This window comes from Ptychodera flava, chromosome 15, assembly GCF_041260155.1.
Source record: "Ptychodera flava strain L36383 chromosome 15, AS_Pfla_20210202, whole genome shotgun sequence".
NCBI classification, from domain to species: Eukaryota; Metazoa; Hemichordata; class Enteropneusta; family Ptychoderidae; genus Ptychodera; species Ptychodera flava.
Genome location: NC_091942.1, coordinates 12,043,893 through 12,059,799, shown reverse-complemented (window position 1 = coordinate 12,059,799; position 15,907 = coordinate 12,043,893). Strand labels below are relative to the sequence as shown.

The window sequence follows — 15,907 nt, the reverse complement described above, 5'->3', positions numbered from 1 at the left end:
ATTTCAGAAAGTGAATTTTGGCAAAATTACATATGCATCACTCAAACCCTCTCCTTATACATCCACTCTGAAAATCAAATAAAACGTAACCTTTTGAAAATGAAGACCATCGTGTATTTTAAATGTTAGCTAAAAATAAACAATTTGCGACAATCTTATCACACACAGCATTGGTCAGCAAGAAACTTTTTATCGCCTCGTTTTGACGAACACAGCCAACCAAAAACGGGACTGATTAGATGCTAATTACGATAGAACGCGCCTCGGGGAGAGATATTCGAACTCTTAAGTTTTTTACAATATTTTTCTGCCACTTGTGTGTGCTTATTTTGAAGCTCTTGGAGCAAATTGAATTTTAGCCTTCTTATGTTGAAAATAGAAAACGTTTTCCTATAGAGTCAACACTGGTGGTCATTTTGAATGTCAAATATAGTTTAAGGTAGTTTGCTTCTCTGATAACAAGGTATGCACGGCATCTCTTTAATTTTATTCTCCATTTTGAAGGGAATGAATGTAAATTTCCGTAAGGAAAGTTTGAACATCAGTTTAAGGCTTTCAATTTCGAGGCTCATGCATAAATTTGCATTCTCGTCTCTAATTCGGGTCTTGTACTTGCAGTGGAGCAATAATTGGATGGAGAAAGAGGAAACGGGGCAAGGAGAGTGTTTTATAAGATGATTCTTTTGTTTAGACCAGGTAATCGCGGCTGTTTGTTTCCAAGTCACTGTCCAAAATAAGGGCAAATATTCCGTAAAATATTCGACAGCTGATCACATTTCGTCCAAATGTAAACGGCTTCATTTGATTAAAAATTCGGATAAAGGGAAACCTGCACGTTTCTGTCACCTTTTAAGGCGATGCAATTGTTTCAGTTCAGTTCAAAACACGTTCTTTCAAAATGTGTCAGTTGCACATGAGCATGCGCTAATTCTCCTTGGTTTTCTAATGTTTGCATGTCTGAAATTCAAATTATAATTTGATTTGTCTCATGGAAAACATGTTACTTTTTCATTCCATGCCAGGCATACACTGCAACGTTCAAATTGTCTTTGGTTTCATCATTGTCAAACAGCAAATGGCTTGACCTTACTGCTGTTAAGAAGTACACGTACAGTACACAATAACCACGGAAATCGCCATCGCATTCTCCCAAAGCCCGATTTTCTTTTCACAAGTACATTGACCATGTAAAGTTAAGGTAGCTACTGTACGTACCGTCTAGTCACTTTCAGTTTTTTATTTTTTCTCAGTTATAGAAGTCCCAAACCCAAATAAAGTATTGTTTTCTGAAAGTCCTGAAATTTGGGAAATCCGACAGTGCACAGTACACAGTCATTATTTGCATAATAGTCACGTGACAAGCTTTTTGCTGAACCTTCCAAAAATCGGGTTTTCCTCCCATAAGAGCCCACGCTGCAAGATTTCCGATTGAAATTTGTGCATTTACAATCCTTGGTAATATCTTTGTCTGGGATTTCCTTTATATGCCTTCGTTTTTTGCTATGCACTATTAAAGGTGTTAGACTAAGGTGCTTTTCAAAGAATTGTAATTGCCGCCCCATATAATTTATATGAAGACTCGGAGGAAAAATCGTAAACACAAATTCGAAGAATATTGCCAAGGCTTGTCAATGCATTAATTTCAACCGGAAATATTGCAGCGTGTTCGCTTAAGGGAGGAAAACCCGATTTTTGGAAGGTTCAGCAACACGCTTGACACGTGAATATTATGCAAATAATGACTGTGTACTGTGCATTGTTGGATTTTCCAATATCAGGGCTTCCAGAAAATATATACTTTATTGGGGTCTAGGACTTCTATAACTGAGAAAAGATAAAAATCTGAAAGTGTCTTTAAGGTACGTAGCTACCTTAAATTCTCAATTCGTTTACTTTCTATTTCATGTACTCTTTGGTACATCTACCACATATATTCTTCAACTTTGTATTGCAAGCTGCAAATCAGTACAATTTTTGAAATTACAGAGATACATGATGTCAATAACTGTAACTTTAATCATTATGCGCCTCGAAAGTGAAAGACTTAAACTTTGCTAAAACTTTCCTACTAAATTATGAAGAAGAATCAGAAGACTGTGCGCAAAGTTTAGTACTAAAGAAAAAAATTACCTAACATTTACGGATTTCTGAAAGTCAAAATGGCCGCCACTTCTGTGTAACTCAATGGAACAAAATAAAATTTGGAATTTTTCGAAAAACTTAAACGGTACAAATGTTTTTTACTACGAGAGCTTTAAAATGAGCCCCCATCAAGTAGTAGATAAGAAAAAAATTGTAAAATTTGAGAGTCCAAATATCTGTCCCCGAGGTGGATTATACCTTAATTCTACAAACAACGTAAACGATACATGGTGGAAAGTTAAGCGATGAACCACTAAAAGCCTGCATAGAGTTACACGATGAAAAAATGTTCGAAATATGGAATATTTACCAACCCCGTTGTTTTATTGCGTTTTCTACATTCCACACCGGCGTGGCAAGTCCTGTTCACGTTTTCGTAAGGCACTACAGCGACGAAAGGCACCTCTACGATCGCCACCACGCGTACATGACGCCGTTTGGAGTAACCGGTAGGTGTCAAATCTGGTTTCCCTATCCACGTGATCTTGTCCAACGTTATGCTGCCATTTCGCCATATTCCAACCTGGTAAGTTGAAGGTCAAAGGTCAGATTTTTAAAACGGTTGCTCCTGAAATCAATTTATTCCGAATAATTGGGGCCTGAAATTTTACTTTTGCCAAGGTGTTTTCAAAACTTCATTAGGCAGGTAGGACATTTTTTACGTTAATACATTCACCTTCTATCGTAACGACTTGCAAAAGATCAGTAATTTTGAACATTTTCTGGTCTGGAGGGATTTGCCTGCAAGTAGTAAAACGCGTAGGGTCTACAAATTGAAACCAGGGTAGGCTACACATTTTGGTCTTGTGAACTTTTCGGTCTAAATCATATTCGACCTTTGGTAGCGTCCATTGCAAAGTTAGTAATGAACCCGAATCTTAATATCAGATTCAGACGACATAATATGAATGTTCAGCATATCGTAAATGCAACGGAAATTTTGCCTCAAAGAATCAGCGTTATAAACAAAAAATATCAAAAACCGAAAAACTTACAGAAAATTAAGCAATGGCATTGCGGAAGGAGAAAATATTTCCATGATCATATTGTTCCTGTGTCATGCCTATAATTTATCGTGCACGCTCAGGCTAGAGGTAATTTAATCAACAAGGGACAATCTTTTATTAAAATTTGGCGTGTGCATCTGAGCAAGTCAAGATAGAGATACTTTACGTGCTAATGTGCAGGTTGATGAGGAAAGATGAGACTCTTTCATTTCCACTTCGCTATAGAGCCACGCGATACAATACACGAGCGCAATTAATTTATGGCAGCCATGCGCGATGCAATGGTTTAGTGCAATTTGTATGCATAGCAAATCACTCCGTAGATAGCAATGTCACAATGGTGGTTATGAGGGCAACATGTCTTGATATTTTATACTAAAGGTTAATAAAATCATTGAAAGCCAATTTAGGAGAATGAAAAAAATCGTTCCCATCTGTTGATAACGTTACAATTTCAGAATAGCCTACGACAGCATGAGATCTTGAGTATTTTAACAACTCTCTTGCGCATAGCAAAGGGATGTTGCCATGGTTACAGTGAATGCAGGCAGCCTTCTTACAATCTGCAACCTTGGAACAAGAACATGTAAAATTGAAGTTCTCGTTTGAAAAATAGAAATGCAGTTCCTTTATTTCTGAGCAACTGGTTTTAGAGCATTACAGTATAAGCTAATGTTTTATTCCCACAGACTTCAGGGCAGGGCAGGCGTACATTTAGTCTTTTAATTTTAGTTATACGGTATCAAAAAACGTTTATTTGTTCGCTGTTTCTTTTGGTCAGTATTGCAAGGGGATGTTAAATTTCGATAGAGGAAAAGGGCCACGACACGCGGTTTTTGAAGTGATTCGTGCGCTGGCCAGAGGGATATTTTTCCAAAATACAATAGAAAGAAAACAAAGAAGTGATGTCTACCTTCTTCCATATCGAGTTCTCGTTCAAAGAGGCAAATACAATCCGAGGATTTTCAACGAATCCTTGGTCTGAAAATGTAAAAGTGCTTCTTTCTGGTACCGAAGTATCCTTTAAAGTTTCAAACAGTTCCGTATTCTTCGACTGTCTCAAATGACAACTCCGAATTGAAATTTTGTGGTCAAGTTGGCTCTGTTGTGAATATGTTAAAAAGGATTTCCTGTACAACAACAATGCATCTGCTACACGCTCTTCAAAATTGTAAGCAAGTGAGTGAAATTTCACCGTCACTAATCCCTGTGGAAACTCAGGGGGCGCTCTCCTTACATCTTCCAGACTCCCCGTCGTCATCTCTGCTGCAATCCACACATACCCTTGCTGGAGGAATCCGAAAAGTTTTGCAAATCTGAATATAGTCCTGGCCTCTGTCCTCGTGGAGTACAGAACAGTCACTGAAATATTGCTGTAGGATAACGTCTGCATGGGAATTTGCATATTTTTAGACATGTCTATTATGATTTCTTTTTGAATAGCCCACTCCGGAAAGACTTTGTTCAGTTGTTCTACCTGATATTGCAGCTGTTGTGAAAATTCTACGTGTCCCGGAGCCATGCTGGTGACAACATTAAAACGATACCACTCATGATGTGCGAGAAAATCCAATATGGCGGCGGATTGATGAGTTACTGAAGCAGCAAACTGTAAGACAGTCGGCGATGTCGTCTGTGAGGATAAAAATCAAAACACATACAAGTCAGAACAGTAGCCGCCTAAAACAACATTCTGAACGTCTAAAAAAACTTTTAATGGTGGAGTAATGCTCACAAGAAGTAGTCAGGTCTTGAAATCGAAATTTGCCCCTTTTCTTTGCCGCTTACTTCAAGATAAGGATCTAGCATCTCTGTGCTGAGACCTAATCGATCAACAGTAACGATGGAAAAAAATGACAATCTGTCTCTTCGGCAAATGCACTACTGGTAGTATCAATCATTATGCCAATGGTATTTCTGCAAAACAATTCTTTTATATATATATATATATATATATATATATATATATATATATATATATATATATATATATATATATATATATATATATATATATATATATATTGCTTTTTATGCAACAATTATAGGCTTTACAGTGCAAAACCCATTAAGTGTAAGATAAAACACAAAAATATTGGTTTGAAAACCATAAATGTCACATTGTGATTTTTTCGTTGTGAATTTTTCTGTCATTGAGTACAGATATCAACATTTCTTTGAAATTTTTGAAATTTAATTTTAAACAAATTAGTGATCAGTTTTACATTTGTAATTTGTAAAAATGTTTACACCATTGATCAGTGTTGATTTTTTTCACCATACTTGAAAGTATGGGATTTCTTGCCAAATGCTTTAAATATCAGCAATGGAATATGCAAAGGCAACTAAAGCAAAAATTACCTCTCAAAATCTGAACATCTTCATAATTTAACTGATATTTTTACTTTTTAAAATGAAAATTCATGAAATTTTAGGTTTTCGGCTAAAGGGAAATCGTTTTCGTGCTGTTATATATATATATATATTATATATTATTATATATATAATTATACAGATGTCTTCATGGGAAATTACAGTGCTCGATAATAAAATCAGAGTGTTATAATACAGTTTTATTAAAGTACAAGTAAAAATATCTGTTACTTAAGTTTCATGTATCCTGCAATCTTCAGACAAAGTTACACTGTCAGTTACACTTGATATTCCACAAGTGTATATTGTAAAGATTAATGTGCTGTTCTTAATGTCTCATCTATTTTTCATTCCCTCCAGTCCGATAGTATTCGGATGTGAAACTTTTGCCTACTTCACCATCTTTGATGTTAGTCTTATCGAGTCAGAATTTTGGTAGAAAGCTCTTACAAAAGGTATCATCTTAACAAGACTGAATATTGTTCATAGCAACGACTACTTGCATTCGAAGAGTTTATTTTGATCTAATTTTGTTGCTTTACATGAAGGTCATCAGGTACTTTTTGCTGTTGTCCGTTTCATTTGCGCCATTTTGAGAAGAATTTCACTTTAAATTGATATACAAGTTTGAGAGTTAAGATTGTGCATGTCATCTGTGCATGAAGCATTTAGGACTCAAACGTTGTTTGGAAAGGCCACCGACCTATGGTTTACGTTCAGAATACACCTACAGTAGGTGGGCGATGCCTTTATTTGAGTCTCTGATGACATTCTAAACAAACCCCTTGGTTCCTAAAACCAAAGGAATATATATAAGTTTGAACCAGTATCAGTTCTACTTGTCTCCTTTGACAAAAACTATGTCAAGGACGAGCATCTAGAACTGATGTGCAGCTAATAGGCCCTGTGCTAGTTTTGAAACCGTAAAGCTAAAGCGGAGCTTGATGAATTAGGTAGAAGATATCAAATGTTGTACTTCAGTTTAGAACTGGAATTTCAAGATCGTTCCAGGGCATTACGGCAAATCGCGCCTGTTCCTTGTGAACGCGTGTTTTAATGTCGCCTTCGAATTAACTAAAAAATCGAGACTAACATGTAGTCTATTGTGTGAAAGTTTGCAGTCGTAGATTTTCAGCGTTTTCACCATCGCTTAAAACATGTACCGCAAATGAATTTGGTCCTAATGAAATGGCAGTTTTTCCTGAAGGGTTTCCATACATCGAACATACTGTTGCTGTGGCTTCATGATAATGGTTCTTCTTCTCAACTGTGATGGGCTATACTTAGTTCTGATCGCGCCGAGCTGATGAATAAATGACAGGGTACTGAAATGTGTATACATATAATTTGTCAGCCTTGTCGAAAAATCTGCAAAGTCCGCTTGCACGGTGCTAAATCCCTCCGCAACTTTTGAATTAAACAAGAGAACGTAATCCTTGCAACAAATGGCCTTCCCTCCTGAGAATAATTTCAAATGTCCTTGTTTGGGCATAAAGGTTTTAATAAATTGTGTATGCGATAACAGTGGCTTACAGAACATTTTCAACACCGACAAAAACGGCGGCATGACAGAGAATAGTAACGTAGTTAGCCCAAGTCAATATTATTTCAGGAGCGCGGCATATATATATATATATATATATATATATATATATATATATATATATATATATATATATATATATATATATATATATATATATATATATATATATATATATATATATTGTGATGGCACGGGCAGAAGACGCGCATGTCATGCACATTTTGTATCTTCATCCGATAAACGTCAGGAAGGAATAGATATCACCAGCGACTGCCCGATAGCATCTGGATATTTATCAGCAAACACAATCGGCAACCCTCACATGTACATGTATCAGTAAACACGCACACAGTTCGACAACCTGGTATAGGCTGTCCAAGAATAATGGCTGCAATCTCGAGATAACGTTGCTAAACGAGAACTTTTTCCTGTGTACTCCCTCGTTCCCTGACACGAGTATTACACTCAGCCACTGCAACCCCGGGAAAAGCATAAGAGCTATGGAATTCGTGAATGCATTCAAACATTTGGGTAAACTCCTCTTATTGCTCTGGATTAAAGCTGCCTAGCCGACTTGCATAGGTTTTAAGACAAAGTCTGAAAAAGACAGTTTGTCTACTAACACAATTTTCTGGCATAAACACAAGAAAAAATGTTATTTCCACCATTACATTGAAATAATATCACGGTGCATTTTTTTGATAAATTGCAAACTAAGCCAGTGTTGTGGTCATGTAGTCAAGGTTTGTCAACTATAACATGTAAGAACATACTGTATTGTGTATAAGCTTATCCCAAACTTTCCCATTTCAATCTAATTCCTTTTGTACAGAAGTCAGGCAACTTCATGAAAAAAGGTTAGAACATTTTGTAATGCTGAAAGACTACAGAACCTAAGCTGTTTTTTGCATCTTGAATCTTATTGCTGCAAATAATGTAGTCGCATGTGACAAATCGTTAGTTTCAATGATAAATCACACGATTAAAGACTGACAAAACGGTACTCAAAACACAGGAATCAATTAAAGCACTCTAATATGACTATGTATTGCCTCCAAAGGCATGTAAGAAAGGAGTGATGCAATATATTAAGAAAAGTGTGAGCCAAATGTGATATATCATTGCATCTATCCTTGTGATGATCATTTGATTTAGTTATGACTGAAAGTATATACTTCAACGTTTTATCATCTGACGTTTACACGTAATTAGACCCACGGTTAGTTTGGTTCACTTTTTGCGAACCATTTTCATTCTTGCGAATCTTATGTCTTTCAAGAAGCCACACGACTGGCTAGTTTACAGTACTTATGATTCTTATGCTTCCATACGGAAAGTAAAAAGCCTGTCCTTTCAATTTTTTTCGGTAGCTAATGGATAAAAATTAATATTTTTGATGGTGTTGACACACATATGGTGACACCTCTCGTTAAATGATAAATTGCAAATATTTAAATCTTGCTTTTACGTCAAACAGCAGTAGAATATCACCATATTGGCTCGAAAATTGTCATACGCAGTACGCAAACAACTTGAAAATAGGCAAACCGATTCCCTCGACTAGGGGATCTAAAAGGTATCTCAAATATCTGATTGATATAGCCGTATCAAATGATTTGTTCATTTTAATTTCCGGAAATCGCTCGATCATCGTTGTAAACATTTTGGAGTAATCGTCAGCTGCGGTACCCAGCCAAACGTAAGCTAATTTTCTTATCATAAAATTCAAACTTCGAGAAGTTTATGCTATACTGTCTGGCTAATTCACGGCTGTGGGATTTTAAAATAAAGCAGAATGTAATCCTTGGATTACAAAACACTAAATCGTCTAGGGTTAAAGAAGGCTATTAGTCTCTGGACGACGGCACCGGTAGTCATGATATACCGGATTTCGGCACGACACTTAACCGTAATGATTTCCACTTAGTTCGAAATGACTGTCAAACAGCATGCTAGCTCCAGGGAACCTATAATTGTTGGTTTGCTCTTTTGTAATGGCGAATTGGTACACTCTACGCCATGACAAAAAGCGATGATTCAGTCGAAGTTGTCACGGGTTTTAAACACCCTATGTCATTGCTTGAGAAATAACCCACTTTCCGATTGGAACTTTGCAAAAAAAAAACCCCCAAGAACGATAAGATCTTGTATGGAATGAAATCGTTCAATGTTATCGAAAATAAATGGTGCGTAGATCAATCATTCAACGCGTAATGTCCTTCGATAGCTTGACAGTCATGGAATAAAATAAGCTTTCTCGAACTGTGGGTGTAGCAGAAAAAAAAGATCTGTTGTCGCATAATTTCGCTAAGTCAGGTTGCTTATACCGTAGGGCACTGGGGAAGATAATACTGAATATTTTAGAGATCCTGCACACTTTCCTCATACAGGGCCTAACTTTTGGATTTAGGGTAACTTTCCAATAGATCTTGCCCTGAAACACACACGTCTAATTGAAATAAAAAATTAAAGAAACACGCCACTGACGGTTATCCCGTTTCTCTTTATCGTTTATCCATTTTTTGTAAAGAATTCTATGTTTCTATTCGTATTTTAGTGCATACTCTTTCCGTTTTGATCTCATTCGTCCAAAGTATTTTACATCCACTCCATGCAAATGACAAGTATTTGAACATGGCCATTCAACCAATCAATCATCGCTACAAACTTGACATGGCAAAAACTAAAACACACCAGCTAGGTGAATTGCATTCGATGCCTACTACAGTTTGCTTAAAATTCAAATCAGGCCATGCAATAAGTTATTGGAAGTGTAAACTCAGTAGCCATATCTCTTGGCATCAACGTGTTTTATTACATTCGGCACACTCATTGCTGTGGAAAGTAGTTGCTATGTGTAGATATCGTCAAGTTACTATGTAAATATATTGACTATCGATTGGCTTGTTGAGCGAAATTAAAAAAACACGCAATGTAAAAGCCTGCTTCCTGAATGTTAAATCAACCCGTATTTAGATAGACGTGGTACGGCGGATGTCATGTTACAGGAAATCGATCAGGGCGGCGGCGGAAGTTTTGTTGATAAGCATGGGGGGAAAAGATACGTGTAACTTGTTTGCATTTTGATAAGCAACAGCGGCTGATAGTCGCGATGTAATACAGGATGCTTTAGCAAGATCTGGCGGAGTTATCGAAATATGTGGAAAAGCATACGTGTTTCCTGAATGGTCAGTGATTTACGCGGCGCGGAGCAATGTAAAGCTATGGAACATCTTGAGAGGAACTATAAATTGGAAAGTCTCGAAAGTAAAAGACTAAAAACTTTTGCTCAAATTTTCCTCCAGGAATCTTTCAACCATTCTCTTTCAAAATCAAGAATAAAATTCAGGGGTGACCGTGCAAACTTTGGTACTAGAGAAACAACCCGTGATTTACCGATATTTAAAAGCTCAAAATGACCGCAATTTCTGTGTTAACTCTATAGAAAAAAATAAATTGTCAAATTTCGGAAAACTAAGTCGGTTAAAAGGTTTCTTACACCAAAAGCTTTAAAATGAACCCCCACAAGTGGTAGATCAGAATAGAATTGTAAAACTTTGAGAGTCCAAATATTTGTCTCCGAGACGCGATCTACCTTAAAGTGTGAGTTCCGCATAAATTTAAAGTTAATTTTCATTAAAATGAGCCATGGTGTATGATTTTGCCATCCCTATACTTTAACTCCTTTGTCTTACCATCCTTGCATCCTTGCATCCCTTTACCTGTTTGAACGGTGCTTTCCCCCATTGCTTATTTATTTGTCTACTGCGGTGTCGAAACTGTTTGTGAACATTTTTTTTTATTATTTTCAAATTACCATAAGGGCATCGTATTCGGTTATCCACGGTATCTACTTATTAATGATCTACCAAAAGAAGGTTTTGGAACGGTATGCGACATCCGGTATTGAGAAGTTGACATACAACAGAATATCGAATATATTGTACATTAAGGTAGACATGGAAAGATGCAGTAAAGTAAACCAGCTCATCCGCCCAGAAGACAGGATGTTCAAACCGCGGGGATGTTACCTCCTAACAGCATCAGTGTTTCAAAACACGTAACATATGGCGCTTGGAATATGAAACATGTAACGAGTGAACGGAGACAAACAGCGTGCTTTCTCAGGAGACAAACAGAATGAATCCGTCTCGCGAGAATCACATGTAATGGTGCTAGGGGTAACGTGTCCGAAGGGACGGAAGGTCGACAAGGAGCGCAAAACCATGCATGGCATAAATGCAAATTTGACGAAAGACTTATTTCTTTTAACAAAATGTACAAATAAATAACGGGGACAGCGATTTCGTTGTCGTGATCGCTAAAACTCTTATTGGCATGTTCGAAGTGGGATTACAAGCAACAGAATGTTAAAGACGTGAGTCTTGTGCGATATTAAAGCTCTTAACAAAATATGGTGTTATATTGACTGAGTCTGAATGTCAGAAGAGAGATGAGGCGGAGATGAAAGTCAACATATGTACCTTTAGGTACGCAAATATGCTGCGATTAATCATTACATTCACGTAAATATGTGAACATGTAGCAGACAGACACATATCAGGTTTTCATCATCTTGGTTTTTCTTGTGACAATCGGAAGTTTAACATTTCTCATTGAGTAAACAGAAGTTATTTGTGGCTAATTTGAATTCAAATATTAGTTTAAACTTTTAAAAGACGAAAATTAATCAGTATGAAAGTAATTATGAATGTCCACAAATGCATGCGACGTTCTTGTGGACAAGATGTGAAACCCGTTGAAACATTCTTTGAATTTGAAAACCATAATATATATATATATATATATATATATATATATATATATATATATATATATATATATATATATATATATATATATATATATATATATATATATCTCGACATATACAAATGTCCTCGTGGGATATTACAGTGCTCGATGCTAAAGCAGAGCGTTATAAATAATTTATAATTGATAGTTAAATTATATCTATATATCTACATATATATATCTATCTATCTATCTATCTATCTATCTATCTATCTATCTATCTATCTATCTATCTATATATTATATATATATATATATATATATATATATATATATCATTATTATTATTATTGTTCCATAAATTCTTTCGACCTTTTATTATTAGTGATTAATAAAGAATATTTGAACATGCTCCTAATGTTGGCAAAAGGACAAGCAAGACACAAGAAAGCGATGTGTATGCAAAAGGCGATTCAAGGACACTTGCCCTTTTTCGTATTAATTCGGTCGGCGGATCGAACCGAAGTTTGAAATCGTGTAAGTTTTGAATTAATTAATATGTCTAATCTAGTTTTTCATTCCTCAGTATCCTGGGATGAAGTCGTTCAGGCGGTCCCAGGCTACCTACCCTGGGCGCTGCGAGTCTCCATATCCAAGGCAGCAATCAATAGTACGGCATCCTGTATACGCTGAGGGCAAATCTGAAGAGTTGAAACTTGGACAGGAAAGTGGGTCCCCGAGAACATTATAGTTCTGAAGTTGAATTGTGCATGATTTATGACATTTTGGTGCTAGTTATAAAGTCTATCTCGACCTTGAATATAATGAAACGTTCACTTCTCATTGTTGAACTTCGATGCGTTATACCTGCCAGAGGGACTGTGAACTTTTAAAAATGATCAAGCGTAAAAGGGTTATACTAAATCATGAACTTATTGGCTCATGGGAAATCACTGCATTGATTGGAGATACAGGAGAGAATTTCACAAAAAAATTGTCAAAGAAGTGTTAATCAAGTTTTGTCGCATACCAGGTCAATTGGAAAATCACGTGCTTCTTTCAGGGTGATACAATGACTAAGAAGTAAAACTCGTTTTCTCTCCGATTGAACGGTTACGGTACAGAGACTATGCGCGACTGAGAGTGAGAAAGATGCCGAGCTGTCGGAGTGTTTTTTACATAGCCCTATTAAACCATTCAAACATAAATGTTTAATCTAGATAATTGGGTGACGCTCGAAATGCAGGACATTTGTAAAGGTAAGAAGTAGCTCAAGGCTGTGTTCCCTGCTTTGCAGCCGGAACCAACAAAGAAGACAAAACAGCGCAAGTGTCATGTCACGCAAATGGCAAAGATACGATCAAAACGTTATCGGAATTCAGACCTTTATTTAATGACTTTCAGAGAAGGCGGGTCGTTAAGGTATTTGTCCTTTGAGTAAAAGTGGTAGAGTCAACAGCGTTACATACTCAAGGACGGGAAGGCAAACTGAAATTACCGTTTGTGAATCACTCTGTTCGAGCTAAACAAATATGGAGACTTATGTGTCGGCTATAAAACACAGGCGTTTGCTCCGACAGTTCCGAAAAAATCTTTCAACGGCTTCTTTTCAAGGCCTGAGCATCGTACATATTCTTGATTATATGTTTTGCCGAAGGCCGTACACGTTCAATGAAGTGCACACCTAACTTAAACCTTGTCACCAGTGACGACCTTGTCCATACTTTGAAGGTCAATGAAACATTGAATATGCGACGGAGTCCGATCTGTTGGCGAAAGATTTGACAACTGCGACTTCTAGGATTAACCTTTGTATAAGACCTAGTTTTGTGCTAGGATCAGTACATCAATTAGTATAGACGGCTACTTTTATCCACGCCGTATACATATATGAATAAAGCGACTTTCTAGGACTCCGTGAAGAAAAGTTTTACACTTGAAAGCAAATTCATAGAAAGTTGTTCGCTTTTCGAGCATGTATACATTTGGTTACATGTACAACTAACGGCATTGGAGTTGCATTTTAATCAACGCGAGGGCAAATATGAATGTCTACGTAGGAATCGTTGAATACAAGAATCTGGGTCAAGTTTTGAATTTCTCAAAGTCTATTTTTTCGACTCTAGCTCATTCGATGCTTAGTATCCACCTGTGGTCTAACGACATCTGTCTGATTTACATCTTGGAGGCCTTAGAATGAATTTTCTGCGATTCAGATCACGTATCAGTACGGTGACGTCATTCAGAGTAGAACAGTGGTGCCAAAAATCACATAATAAGTCAGCGTTCAAGCGGCGACATTTACCACAAAGCCAAAACTTCCCTTGGAACTCCTGAGACCAAAACTTAATTCTGTGCTTCCTCTGCAGAGGGAGACTTTCATCAGCTGGGAAATCAATTATTTTCAGATTTAGCCGTCGAATCATTAAGTCAAGAGTAGCATGTTAACATAATGTGACAGTTGTATCCCCTCTGACTGTGAACGGTGGCATTCATGAGTTTATATTGTAAGTGTTGTACTGACTCTGTGTATGGTAATAGTCTGCATCTGCCAACTTAGGCCACGTACATGTATAGATAGGATATTTGATGGTCCATACCTTAACTCAAGGCGAGATAGCATGCGTCAGAATGACGTATCTCTTAGTCAAATTGCCAAATATCGTTTAAATTGATGTGATTTCAAGTAGTGCCATCAACATTCTAAAACAAAATATTTCAACTTTATTATTAATTGTAAATTCTCCCTAAAAGCTTGAAAAATCTCTGTAATGCGCGATACATATCAACATGTTATGAGGACTTAAACAACTAAGAGCGAAATAGGTGGTGTATAATCCTTGTGAATCTGTGTCCACTTTAGGTAGGAAAATATCACATATTTTATGAAACAAGCCGATCGAAGATGTGGGATGTAAAGGCTCCCAGACAAAGACGATATCGTGGAAAAGTAAGCTATATACAGTAGGGTACATGAACTTATTGCCACATTGATAAAGCAAAAATCCCTGGAATCGATGTTAGACATGATGGTGTATGGTCGTCTGCTTTTTTTTTGTACGAGCAGATTCAATTTAAAAGTAAATGGTTAATCTTCAAGCTATGCGGTAAGTTGAACATGCTTGCGGCATTGAAAGTCGAGTAAGTTTAAGGCATGGTAGTAGTACACAAAGGAAAATTGTCTGCATTCCACAGGAAATAATTTTGAACATCGGTGAAGTGTGTGGGCAGTACTAACGTTTAGGACCCTGGTCGTTGCACAATTGGATAAGTAAACCCAAGAATACCAACTAAATGGACGTATACTCTGTACTAGATTCCGATTTAGGTGCAAGAAGGTTTGAAATATGCCCGTCTGCGATTTCTCCACCAGAAAAAAGGGCGTCAAAATGTCCTACTTCTGACAGTTAATAGCATCTCATTATGCCGCCGTCTGTCATTTAAACTATCAGCGAAAAATTCGATTTATGGGAAGACTGACATTGATGTCTAAATTGCTAGACCTTCTAATTTGATTTTGGATGGAAACTTGATTAACCTGCCAAGCAGATAATCTAACGGTGGTTAATGGATATTAGAGCACGACTGGCGTTCCTTTGGACCCCTAGGAGTCACCGCAGTTCCAGTGCTACTCACACAAGTTATTGAAATCTGTCTTCTCAGTGTCACAGATAAAATATTTCCTCAAACAAATATCAGCATGTATCAGGATATGCGACGACTTTTCAGCATCTTTCCAGTGTGTTACTGATATTTTCCTTTAAAACAGAAATTCGTTTGAAGACCGAAGGCTTGATGAACCATCTCACTTTCATTTAAACTCTTTGAAGGCACAAACGACATTTAATCAAAGTTTCGTAGAGCATTTCACTTATTTTGTCTTCGTATGAGAAAAGCACCCCTGTATTCATAACTGAGTGTCTACAATTTTATATTTCCTTTCACAAGACATATGCATATTTAACTTTGCCGTTCACGTATTTATTTTAGAAAGGTCAGAGTACTTTATTTCATTATTATCTCAAATATCAGTACATCCACCACCACAACCATCACACCGCCAGGTTGATGGTCATGATGATGG

At 36.8% G+C, this 15,907-nt stretch overlaps 1 protein-coding gene across 1 annotated transcript in view; it reads right to left on the bottom strand.

Moving 5' to 3' along the window:
* LOC139152245 (glutamate receptor ionotropic, NMDA 2A-like) overlaps positions 1-15,907 on the bottom strand; it is an 81,424-nt gene that overhangs the window by 16,554 nt on the left and 48,963 nt on the right. The window contains exons 2-3 of the mRNA XM_070725387.1: positions 4,063-4,782; positions 2,457-2,665 (exon numbers count right to left, since the gene is read on the bottom strand). Of these exons, the coding sequence (XP_070581488.1) occupies positions 2,457-2,665; positions 4,063-4,782 (929 nt within the window). The remainder of the gene's footprint in view (positions 1-2,456; positions 2,666-4,062; positions 4,783-15,907) is intronic.